The 12,795-nt window shown below is 40.8% G+C and overlaps 1 protein-coding gene across 1 annotated transcript in view; it reads right to left on the bottom strand.

The window, feature by feature from the left end:
• The window catches only part of ERO1B (endoplasmic reticulum oxidoreductase 1 beta), a 90,277-nt gene that overhangs the window by 11,526 nt on the left and 65,956 nt on the right, over nucleotides 1–12,795 (bottom strand). Inside the window, exons 10-13 of the mRNA XM_004711660.2 lie at nucleotides 11,734–11,760; nucleotides 5,195–5,287; nucleotides 4,820–5,066; nucleotides 2,485–2,554 (exon numbers count right to left, since the gene is read on the bottom strand). Of these exons, the coding sequence (XP_004711717.1) occupies nucleotides 2,485–2,554; nucleotides 4,820–5,066; nucleotides 5,195–5,287; nucleotides 11,734–11,760 (437 nt within the window). The remainder of the gene's footprint in view (nucleotides 1–2,484; nucleotides 2,555–4,819; nucleotides 5,067–5,194; nucleotides 5,288–11,733; nucleotides 11,761–12,795) is intronic.

Genomic DNA, 12,795 nt, shown 5'->3' with positions numbered 1-12,795 from the left:
AAAAAAAAAAAAAAAGTAAGGATGGGTGTATGGTTGAACTAAATTACTTATTTCATTTTGTTGAGCTAAATTATGTATTTCATTTCGGTGCCAACAAGAAACTCTCATCATTGGAGAATAACTCAACATCAGCTAAGTAACTCTTATAGTACAGTCACAGCGGCAACATCTTGTCAAGAGTGTTCCAGAATACAGGTTTTTCAGATTTTTAGAACAGTAATACAGAACATACACTGTGTGTTATAAAACACCTCAGGTGAGAGTGTGGCAATACCCTAAAATGAAATAGAATAGTGTTTCTGTACCACAATGGAAGGATAGTCATACAAATCAGAATTAAAAGGACAAAAAAGACTATAAATAGTCTCATGTCACTCCAGCTCAGGTTTTGTGCCAAATGAAACAAATTTCAGTGTTTAGAGGTTTTTGAATTTTCAAAGCACAGTATAAGATTATGGACCTGTACTAGACGAATGTCTGCCAGTTCAAATACTTTCATGAATATTTTATTCTTTCATTTTGTACATTTGCTTTACAAGTTTTGTGTCCTGAACTCTGTTGTTACTGCCCATGTTGGCCTTGCTGTTGTGCTGCCCTGCTGACTCACGGAGAGCCCATGGGTACCCGTAGAAAGCCAGAGGGCTTTCAAGGCAATGACCTTCAAGAAGCAGATTGGCAGGTCTGTCTGCTTTCTGAGGTATTTCTGGGAAGTGTCAAACCTTCAATCATCAGTGGAACACTTAATGGTTTACACTATCCAGGGACTCCTTAATTTACTATAAGCAAGTGCATAAAGTTGGTAGTATTTCTAAAACATACTTTCTTTTATATAGGTAAAAATTTTGCCTTTAGTTTTAGCCCATAAAGATAAGTAATATTTCAAAATTTATAACATCCCGTAAGATAAACTCTAGAAAAAGACACGACTTACTATCGAGGATGGCAGCGTTCAGTATGGATTACAACTCAGCATAAAGAAGAACAAAATCCCTACCACTGGGCCAATAAGGAACCTCATGATAAATGGAGAAAAGGTTGAAGATGTGGAGGATTTTTGCCTTGCTTGGATCCACAATCAATGCTCATGGAAGCAGCAGTCAAGAGCTCAAAAGACATATTGCACTGTGTAAATCTGCTGCACAAAACTTCTTAGGAGTGTTGACGAGCAAGGATGGTACTTTGAGAGCCCCAAAGTACACCTGGCCTGCACCATGGCATTCCTCATGGCCTCCTACGCCCGTGAAATTTGTGCATTGAATAAGGGAGACCGGAGCAGAATCGCTGCGTGTGAACTGGGGTGCTGGAGAAGACTAGTGAGAGCACCACGCACCGGTCTGTGCTGGCAGAAGTGAGGCCAGAGTATTCTTTAGAGGCAAGGATGGCGAGACGTCATTCGTCTGATAGACTTTGGACATACTGTCAAGGGGGACCAGTATCTCATTGTCAGGGGGGATCAGTCCCGGGTGAAGGACATCATGTTTGGTTAGTGAGGGAGGGGAATGTCTTCAAGGAGATGGATTGACACGGTGGCTGCAACACAGTACTCAAGAATGAAAACAAGTGTGTGGCTGGTGCAGGACTGCGCACAGGGTCACCGGCCGCTGGAACTGGCTGACTGGCACCTGGCAGCAACCGCGTCCTCAAAGGGGCTAGCAGCTGATGACCTTGTGAAAACGGGATTTCAACAAGAATACACACTGGGACTTGTAAGGTCAGAAAACCAAAGAACGTAAGCCTTTTTTACCCTAAACGATCTGTTACCTTGAAGGACATTTACAAAGGCGTCCTACTCATGGTACATAGTCATGACTGAGGATGCACTGGTGACACTAGAAAGCCCAAAGGAATTAGGAAGCAATTTTAGAGAGGGCTTGCTTGTGTCCTTCACAGTAAAATTCAATCAGACTAATTTCCACAAGCTGGAGAACTAAGAAGGAAAACAGTGCAAATAGGATTGAAATAAAGCCAACAGACTCCCCCGTGGCAGTTTTTGTGTCAACTAGACACGCCTAGTCCTGCCTAGGGGCGGAGTCAGTTCTGTCCACCCAGTCGCAGTCCAGTGACACCTCCTTGATGCTCGAAGACTTTTGGTAAGAGGGTGAGGCACTGGGAACTGGGTTCTCTGCCCCTTTGCCCACCTCCTCTCTGGGACTTCATTGGGTCTCTGCCTCCAGGTGTGGTCCCATGGGGCCACCTGACCCTGAGAGCTATCAGCGCCCGGAAGTGCTCCGACCAGCCTTGGATTCACGAGACTGCCAGTGATCCTCCTGCCCCTGCGTGCCCAGTCTGTGTCCCCGGCATGTGCTATGTGAGTCTGAAGAGGGACTTAGGATCGAGCATCGGATTGAGTTGTACTGGGCTAGGATGCCTTCCTGATATAAAGCTCTTTTTAAAATACATATAGAAGATGCCACTGGATTTCTTTCTGTAGACAATTTGGTCTAACACACGCCCTATCTTGTCCCTTAATTAATTTTTTTTTACCTTTAATGACTTGGCTCCCTTTTTTTCACCTGCAAACATGGATTTCTCATCAAAGTGCATGGGAAAGGACCTGATGAAATGACAACAAGCTATAAGTTAGAAATAAAATTATAAAGTTTAAGTCATAGATCATAGATGAACATCTCCATATTAAGCTGTTAGAATTTTCTATCGCTCTAAATACTTAAAATTCATTATTTACTCATGTGTTTATTGATGTAGGGAAGTTTACATACCAACAATTCAATCAAAGACTAAACAAAGACATAAGATAAATTGCATTGATAACATTGTAATACTTTAATGAAAAATTACTTGTTTAAATTGGTAGCAAGAACATTGACATTATCACTTGATTTTGATTCTGATAAAAATGTTAACGTAAATAAAAAAATAACCCAATCTAGGCAAATGTACAGACACCAATGTTTGATGAGTGGCTACGAGGAAGACAGAGCGGGTGGACAGGGAGCGTCATTGTGTAGAAAGCAATGCGTGTCTGCTGCTGAAAACACCGGCAATGGACACTGCTGATGGCGGTACGACATGACGAATGTGGCTGATGTCCTTACATTGTGCATCTGAAAAGACATCCAACTGGCAAATGTTCTCTTATGTGCCTTTCAATAACAAAAAGCCTTAATCTTCAGTAACGCTTTATAGATCCTTCTTACGTCAGGATTTAAAAGTACTCGAGAATTATGTTCAGATCATTCTTCTTCTCCGTCCAATTTTCCCCTCTTCACAACTTTTGTCTTTTTAAAATAGATCATTATTGATGATTTGAATTAGAATAAAGTCGCATCACCCCTCTGTCTGTTTTCAGTCTCTCAGAAAACCACCGGCGCAGTGCTGCTCTGTCCTCTCGGGTCCATGCGTCAGTTTGTGTGTTGCGATGTGGAGGGGGATAATTGCAGGGCCACACACGGTAGACTAGCTGCAGAGAAGGGAGCTTCCAGACAAAGACAAACTAGGAGGAGAGACGATCTACTTCTGAAGATCAGTCAATGAAAACCTTATGGATTCCAACAGAACTTTGTCTAATTTCCAACCGTTGTAAACGTGATGGTGCCAATCTCAGTGATGTTTTATTCTGTTATGCACGGGGGCTCACCCTGAGTGGGTGCCGACGAACTAGAACCAGCAATAACTACATGGTAGAGTGACGATCACATGGGTAGCGCATGCTGTTGTCGGGAGCCCTCAAGTCGGTTCTGACTCAGAGAGACCAGAGGTACAACAGAATGAAACACTGCCGGGCCCTGCACCATCCTCCCCACTGCTCTCGTAGCTGAGCTCGGTGTTCCCGCCACTGTGCCAACACAGCCTTTGAGGGTCTTCCTTTGGTTGGCTGCCCCTGTATTTTACCAAGCAGTTCAACAACAACCGGGAACAGTGAACACTGAGACTAGATTTGGGGGTCTGGAAAGATACAGCGGAGACTTAACAGTGCTTATCCAGATCTGATTCTTCTCTCCTTCCAGAACCTCAGGGAAGGTGACAGGTTCCAACCCTGAGAAGCGAGGCCTGGCTGTGCCACAAAGTCCAGCCAAGGAACTGTGGACCGCAGTTGTAGACTCCTGGGCTAAAGCTTTTTAAAATTGGCACATCTTCTCCAAATCTTTATTCCTTTGTTCTGGCGATCTGGAAGCCCATGTTAAGCTGGCAGACTCACAAACAGATAGGCCTGTCAGTCGCCATTTCAGGGAGGAGCTATACAGAGATGCCACGCCTGCACTGGACTTTGAGTAAGTGAGGAGGAACACTGTTGGTGTACACCCCTGAAATTTGGGGGTTAAGTTGCTACCTGATCGTTACCTACTTGATTTTGATAGTAATGGCGAGGGGACCTCTAAACTGAGTTTTAAGGGACCAGGAACAAGAACAGAAGGAAGTCTGTTTGTCCAGGGCTTTTCCTTTCTTTACCACCAAGGGAGAACCTGAGCCAACAGTAGGAACACACTTGAAGATAAAAATAATTTTCAGTTAATCTTCCAGATGCTAAGCAGGTAGGAGAATCCACTAAGTGAGAGATCTATCTATCAGACACAAACAAAAACCTCTTCCTATGCATAGGGACCCTGGAGAGCAGAAGAGAACTATGCCACACGGTTTCCAGAGCTGTAATAGATTGTTTTTAATACACCCTTTTATTGGGTCATAATCCACCTACCATTCAATTCAAGAGTTCGATCGTATCAAGAAGTGTTATACAATCATTACCACAATCGGTTTTAGCTCATAACCTGGAGGAATCAGTTTTGTTCTATTTCAAGAGTTAGCTCATTCAAATACATTAACAGAAAACTTTAAAACACTACTATTCAATTCTTACTTTGTGTCTTGAAAGATATTCAGTAGAAGGCTTTTTGTGACCGCATCTTCTTCTACATTTCCAGTGTAAAGATCAACAATTGAGCGTTCAAAATATGGGGCCACCTTTGATAAAGCCCGGAGCTCAATTAGGTATAAAAAGTACAAATTCTTTAGTCGTCGTGGACCTTCCCCGTTAGTTTCCACAGGGTCAAAGCGGCATTTAAATTCCTTGACATTAGGTCCCCAACTAGGTTTACCCCAGGTTTCTAAAGAGAAAAAAGAAACACATTACCTTTTCTCAGTAAGGTTTATTTTGACTCTGTAGAGTATACATTTCCTCCAACAATTTTCACACAAATAGGAGATAAATATTTTTATCTGAATGTCTAATTACCTTCCAAAAGATAATTTGCACACAGATGTAAATTGATACTAGCATGAAGTCCAGAAATCAGCTTGTAGAAGACTCTTTTCTCCAGGCACAAACCTATTTGGAAAAATATTGAAAAAGAAATACCAAATCAAGGAGATTCAGTACTTAGGCTTTATTTGTGAAGATAAGATTAAATATTAAAGACAAATTTTAAAACAAGACTTTATCACTACGACTCCAGCTTCAGGAAGGAGTAAGGCGAGCAGGATAATTTAATGCAGAATAAGACCAGAAGGTTTGGGGTGCTGGATTTCCCAACAACATGTAAGGCATACATGGCAGTAAGATGTGTTTTTTGGTTTTAATAAAGAAAAATTCAGAAAAGTAAATTTTAGGAATCACTGGATGCAGATTAATTCTTTTTTTCTTCTTCTTCCTCACCGCTCAACAGTTTTTGTTTGTTTCCCAAAGCAGGGACACGGTATCTTGTGGGACTCAAAATAACTCAACCTCCCTGCCAATAGAGTCACTTCTGACTCATAGCCATCCTACAGGACAGGGTAGAACTGCCCTTGTGGGTTTCCGAGCCTGTAATTCTTTATGGGAGTAGAAAGTCTTGTTTTTCTCCCATGGAGAAAGACACTCCCAGTTTCTCCTAAAACTTGTGGTTTTGAACTGCTGGCCTTGTGTGTAGCGCCCCAATGTGTAACCACTATGCCATCAGGGCTCTATCTCACAGCAGGAAATAAGAGATCATCTCATTTATATGCTGAGGGAAGGAAAGCAATTTAAGAATAAAAAAAAAATTCTTTTTGCACCTTTTCTAGTTTTTTTTTTAGATCTTTATTTTACTAAGTCCTACCAAGATGTGAAGCAAGTAGCTTCTAAAAGGTAAAATAATTCTTCTGCAATCTCATTTGAGAATACTAGCCAGCATATTCTAATTGTCATGGAAGGAGAACAAAGGATAGAATTTAAATTCGGTTATGTCTCCAAACAATATGAATCAATTTAATAAGACATTAAGTACATTTCTAATCAAATTTGCTATCAAGTAGCAAAACAATGAGATTTGAAGTTTCCTTTCTTTTTCTTCCAACCTGCTGCTGTGAGCAGTGCTTAGAGCCCTGATGTCCCAGTGGTTAAGCTCAGCAGTCTGAGACCACCGGCTACTCCTGGGAGGAAGGCGGGGCTTTGTGCTCCCATAAAGAATTACAGTCGCAGAACCCCACAGGGGCAGTTAGTTCCACCCTGGCCTATAGGGTCACGATGAGTCAGCACCGACTTGATGGCAGTGAGTTATTGTCGTTGTAAGCAGTGCTTATATCCAGCAAAACAGCGAGAGAAAGGGCAACAGTGGGGAAAATTCTTATGCTTGAAAACCAAAACTTGAAAAATTGGGTAGCAATTCTAATTGGCAAAACCTACAAAGCCCCTTAACCAAAGCAGATATGAGTGGTAAATGAGTGAAGGGCAGATATGCATCCCTAGAAACTGCATAACTAGGCAACTTCAAACAAAATCTAACAATGAAAGATGTGTTGAGTGTACCAACAAGACACACACCACTCTGAGCAGGCAATTGCTGGAGCGCTTCTCCCCACTTACCGTCTCCTCCTAGCCCCCAATGCTCTTGGTAGCGGACTCCTTTTTTACCAGCTGCTGTGGAGTTAATGCTGACTTATGGTGTCCCCATCTGTTTCAGAGAGGAACTGCATTCCATGGGGTTTCCATTGTGTTTTTTCCTTTTTGTGGGGCGGGGTGAGGGGGGCAGACGATAAATTTCCAGCACTTTCTCCCAAAGCATCTGTGAGTGGACCCCAATGTCCACCCTCTGCATTAGCACTGAATGTGTTGACCACTTGGACCACCCTGGGATCTCCTGGGGTCCCCAGGAGTCAGACGGGGGCAACTAGAAAGTAACTGGGGTCTAGCCTTCCTGGGCATACTCTACAAAATTTTATCTCCAAAGGCAAAATCCACCAATCCCTACTTCCGACAATACAGAGCAAATTCAATTACCCAGTTTATTAAGTGGTTCTTTTCTTCTTTTGGATTTAAATTCATTAAATTCCTCCCATATGTAATTTTCTGCTCTCATCTAAGGGCTAGCTAGATTTGCTGTAATGATATTCTGATTGCTTAGGGATTTTCAAAGAAATTCTTTACAGTGTAGGCAGTAGTGATTTTCGGGTCCCAGAGAAGGAAACTAAAATCCCTGAAAAGGTTGAATGAACTGCCTATAAAGGAGAGCGACCTATGGAACAATCTACCAACATCCAAGGACACCCAAGAGCAAGATATAAGGTTAAAGACTAATGTGGTATAAAATCAGTATTGCTATAAGATAGCACTCTATATTGACCCTGAGCTCCATTCTCATCTTTGATGATCAATATTTAGAGACTTTCTCTCTTTTAAGCTAAAAGCTATTTTTCACAATTTATAGTTTGAGTAAAGTTAACAAAGGTAACATCTGTCACACCAAACCCAACCCAACTGCTATTAAGTTGATTCCGACTTATATACAACCCGATACATGGAATTTCCAAGACTGTAAAATCTTTTTGGGAGCAGATGGCCTCGTCTTTCTTCCATGGAGTGGCTGGTGGATTTGAACTGCTGACCTTGAGTTTAACAACCCCACACTTCCACCACAACACCTCTGGGGCTCCTTGTTGCGGTTGCTGTTAGGTGCCATTGACTCAGTTCCAACTCATAGCGACCCTGTGTACAACAGAACAAGACAGCCCAGCCCTGCGCCAGCCTCACAACTGTTCTGATGTTTGAGCCCATCGTTGCAGCTCCTGCGTCACTCTGTCTTGTCAAGAGCCTTCCACTTTCCCCCTACCCTCCACTTACCAAGAGACCAGGGGCCGGTTTCTCCTGATACCAAGTTCAAAGTACATGAGATGAAGTATCGTCATCGTTGCCTCTAAGGCGCCTTCTGTCTGCATTTATTTTAAGACCAATTTGTTTGTTCTTAGATCCACAGTACTTTCAATATTCTTCGCCAACACCGTAGTCTAAACGCACAACTTCTTCTTCTGAAAATATCATGGCTTAGGTCAGGTGTGCCCGAGTCCTCAGAGTAATATTCTTGCTTTTCAACCCTTTAAAGAGGTCTTGTGCACCCAGTGCAATGTATCCCCTGATCTCGTGACTGCTGCTTCAATAAGCACTGATTGTAGATCCAAGCCTTCTCTGTTTACCATGATGTTACTTATTGGTCCAATTGTGAAGATTTTTGTCTTTTTCATATTGAGTTGTACCAGATCTTCATCAACAAGTGCTTCAAGTCCCCCTCACTTCTCTGGTTATCTGCTCAGCATACAGATTGAATTAGTATGGTGACAAGATACAACCCTGATGCACACCTTCCTTGATTTTAAACCATGCAATGTTCTGTTGGAAAGACTACCTCCTGATCCATGTACAGCTGACATATAAGCACAATGAAAGTGCTATGGAATTACCATTTTTTTCAAAGGTATCCACAGTTTATTATGATCCACACGGCTAAATACCTTTGCAGAGTCAATGTAAAACGAGTAAACACCTTTCTGGTATTTTCTGCTTTCAGCCAAGATCCATCTGACTTCAGTAATGATATCCCTTGTTTCATGTCCTCTTTTGAATGTGGCCTGAACATCTGGCAGCCCCGTGTCAATGTACTGCTGCAAATGTAGTTGGATGATCTTCAGCAAAATTTTACCTGCAGGTGCCATCAATGATACTGTCTTATAATTTTCACATTCTATTGAGTCACCTTTTGTTGGAATGAGTACAAATATGAATCTCTTCCAGTCAGCTGGCCAAGTAGCTGTCTTCCAAATTTCTTGGCATAGATGGGTGAATGCTTCCAGTGTTTCATCAGAATCTTCAAACATTTCCACTGGTATTCCAGCAATTCCTGAAGCCTTAATTTTGGTCAATGCTTTCAGTGCAGCTTGGACTTCTCCCTTCAGTAGCACTGGTCCTTGCTCATGTGCTACCTCTTGAAATGGTTGAATACAGACTAGTTCTTTTGGGTGCAGTGACTGCATCCTTTTTTTCATCTTCTTTTGATGCTTCTAGCATCATTCAGCATTTTGCCTGTAGAATGCTTCTTGATTGCAACGCAAGGCTCGAGAAAAGGCATGGTGGCACAGTGCGTAAGTGTTGGGCTGCAAACTGCAAGGTCAGTGCTTGAAACCCACCAGCTGCTCCGCAGAAAAGTCAAGCATATTTGGGAGAAAGGCAGGGCTCTCTCTCTACAACTCTCTACTGCTGTCAAGAGTTTCACCCTCGCAAAGTTGCAGGAGCAGTTCTACTTGGTCCTATAGGGCTGCGATGAGTCAGAATCCACTCGATGGCAGTTTAAGTTTGTTTGGTTTTTGTTTGTTTTCTTTCATAAAAGGCAATTATCAATACAACTCAAAAAAAGTTTAGGCACATAAAAAATGCTTATCTTGTGGCCAATGTATAAACAAAGTTCATTAAAAACGAGATTATGTTTATAAATAACATGATGAGTTAACAAACATAAAATAGGATGAATTACTTGCAGTTTAATTCGGTCTATTTGCTATGGTTACCTATCAATTTTACTGCGTCATTCAACTTGCTTGTTTCCACTGATATATTTAAAATTTTAATTGCATGAACTAATGGTAATTTGCTAAAATAAAAATTTAAAAAGTATATATAACCAGTTATTAATCAAAGTTGTAAAATTCTAGAACATTTCAGCTTTCTATACTGATTATTTACATTTGCAGCATTGGAATAAGTAGGAAAACAAAAGTATATACTTAATACATTAGGATTTCAGATAGCTTTACCCTTTAGTTCAGCAGTTCTCAACCTGTGGGTTGTGACCCCTTTGGGGGTTGAACGACCCTCTCAGAGGGGTACCCGATTCACAACAGTAGCAAAATTTCAATGATGAAGTAGCAACAAAAATGTTACGGTTGGGGGCGTGTCACCACAACATGAGGAACTGGATTAAAGGGTCGTGCCATTGGAAAGGTTGAGAACCACTGCTTTAGCTAAACAAATTTATATTGTTAGCAGGCACAAACATGTTTAAACCTTCTAAAATTAAATTCACTTTCCTTTAATTATATACTACATATGTGTGTGTGTGTATATATATATATATATATATATATAATTAGCACTTCTTTCCAAAATGAATTTGTCCACCTTACAAACAGCTTTACAGTCTGGTGAAGAGATAAGTAGTTTCAATGAGCACTACACTACATAAGAAGAGGGTACGTCTGAAAGCATCATGCATTGGGTACAGGTGTACTCCAAGCAAACAGGTTTAAATCAGTGGAGGGCTGCAGACAAACTCTCTCAGTAATCCACTTGGTCTCAGTACTCTTTGAGGTGCCATTTAAAAAAGAACCAATCAGAACAGTGGCTCCTGAGAGCATTTGCTGGGCCAGTGAAATTCAGAGCAGGAGTTCAGCTCAGGTCATAGTGATTGTTTTTTTTTTGGGGGGCGATGTTCCTTTTTTTTACTTTATAGATATTTGAAGGACATGGGATGATTTTCTTAAAGGACACGAGGACTTCAAATAGTGTTCTTCTCCAGTCTTCTTTGAGTTTGGGAACAAAAAGAAGTGTGAAGGGGTAAGGTGAGTCCTGTAGGGGAGTGGGGTAAGGTTTCCCAGCAAGATTCTTGTAGGATTACCCTTGCTGCCCACAAAGAACGAGCCAGGTGCAGTGCTGTGATGAAAGAGAAATGCCTTGCTAGAATTTTCTTGGCCTTTTTTCTCACCAGTGCAGTTTACCAAGAAAGTTTACAGCAAGGCATTCCTGTTTTTGTTTTTCAAAATCACAACAACACACCTGTTCGTTCTTGGAGGGTAGCGAGGGCTATCCTACAAGAATCTTGCTGGGAAACCTTACCCCACTTGCTGGGAAACCTTACCCCATTCAAAAAGAGAATGATTTAAATCTCTACAGGATGCTAGGAATTGTGTTTGGCATGGTGTACACCCAAGAGTGCAGAATTCTTTCGGGAAGGATTATAATGAACACATGACCTTGATCAGTGTACAGATATGTAGATGGAGGTGGTTGAGAAACAATAGCTTCACACTGTGACAGTTTTGTTTAATAAAGACTTTTACAGTTTTACCCCCGTGGCTGTAACTAATGGTCTCCAGCATAGAAGATCATGAGGATGTTTCATTCTGTGGTACACAGTGTCGTAATGAAGTAGCCATGGCACCAAACAACCACCATTTTATTTTATAGCGACACTTCCTGGTCTACCCTAATGCAGACTGGAACAAAGGCTGGAAAGCAGGTGGGGAACACCTGAAGTCAGCACCTGGCCTGTTAGTTTTATGCACTGGGTTTTGGCTAGTTAATATTCTTAAAATTTTCAAACAATAATCACCTTACATACGACAACCTTAAAATATGTTATTTTCTTCTAAACACTGCCTCAGCTAGCTGTCTAAGTACTGAAATTCTAAACTTTATAAAAATAATCTAAATAAGTCATCACTTTAAAAAAAAGAAAGAATCCAATATATTTAAAATGTTGATATTAAGTTTACCTTCTAGCCAGGTGTAAAATGATTCTCCTAAAACACAGAGAAAGAATTGGGTTAAAATATTTTAAATGTTCATCTACGAAATAAATTGTGACATATTAAAGTATCTCTGGACATTACTACTGGTTTATGTAAAGTGGAAAAATAGCATACGGTTTTAGAAGATGTAACCCACAATTAATTTAATATTGGAAGGAAGTTCTTATAAATGATATTTCATTACTAATTTAGCTTTGAATATACTGCATTTCTATTAATAAATTAAGTAAACTTATCCAATAAAAGGATTAAATACATAAAAATATTACTCTTGATGATAACCACAACACTAAAATTTTTTTCTCAAAATAGATGATTTTTAAATTAAAATCAATGCAAAATTCTAATTACTGATGTAATTATCTCATTTTCCCTGAGCAAAGTAAGCTGGGTATGTATCTTTAATTATTCAGCACTACTAAGTTTCTAATGATAGTAAGAAATCCCTTCATTTTCAAGACAATCCACTAGAAAAGTTAAAAAGGAGGGGTTAAAGAACTATCACTGGCCTGATGCTGTCCGTTGAGAGTTTTTGGTTTTGTTTTTTAAAGACGGCATTCAATCAGAATCAAACTCTGAACGGATTTCCTAAAGTGCTTATTCTCCTTAGTCATACGTGTTTGAATGAAGGAAGCAGGGCAGAAAAGGCAAGTGGATAAACTGAGTGGTATCTGGACGATAAATGAGATGGTGAGGGATTCACTTCCCGCCCGGGAGTTGTCACACTTTGAAAATAATATCAACACCTTCATTCATTCAATATACTTACTAAAGGTTATTCCTCATCATTTAATGCGCTTACTCCAAAAAACACCAAATGCCAAAAGGGTAAGGCTAACTCCCAAGGTCTCCAATAGTTTACCTCTTTCCCTATTTTGCATTTTAATGATTTTTGTATAAAAGCTGAAGGCTCCTGGGTGGTACAAACAGCTGGCTCTCAGCTCCCAAGCTGAGGGTGGCAGTTAGAAACTTCCCAGAAGGGCCGCCAAAGGCCTGGGGACCTGCCTTCCAGAAGGTGTCAGCCCA

This window comes from Echinops telfairi, unplaced genomic scaffold (assembly GCF_000313985.2).
Source record: "Echinops telfairi isolate 266 unplaced genomic scaffold, ASM31398v2 ScPeMD7_655;HRSCAF=1070, whole genome shotgun sequence".
Lineage (NCBI taxonomy): Eukaryota > Metazoa > Chordata > Mammalia > Afrosoricida > Tenrecidae > Echinops > Echinops telfairi.
This window is presented reverse-complemented; position numbering and strand designations above follow the sequence as displayed.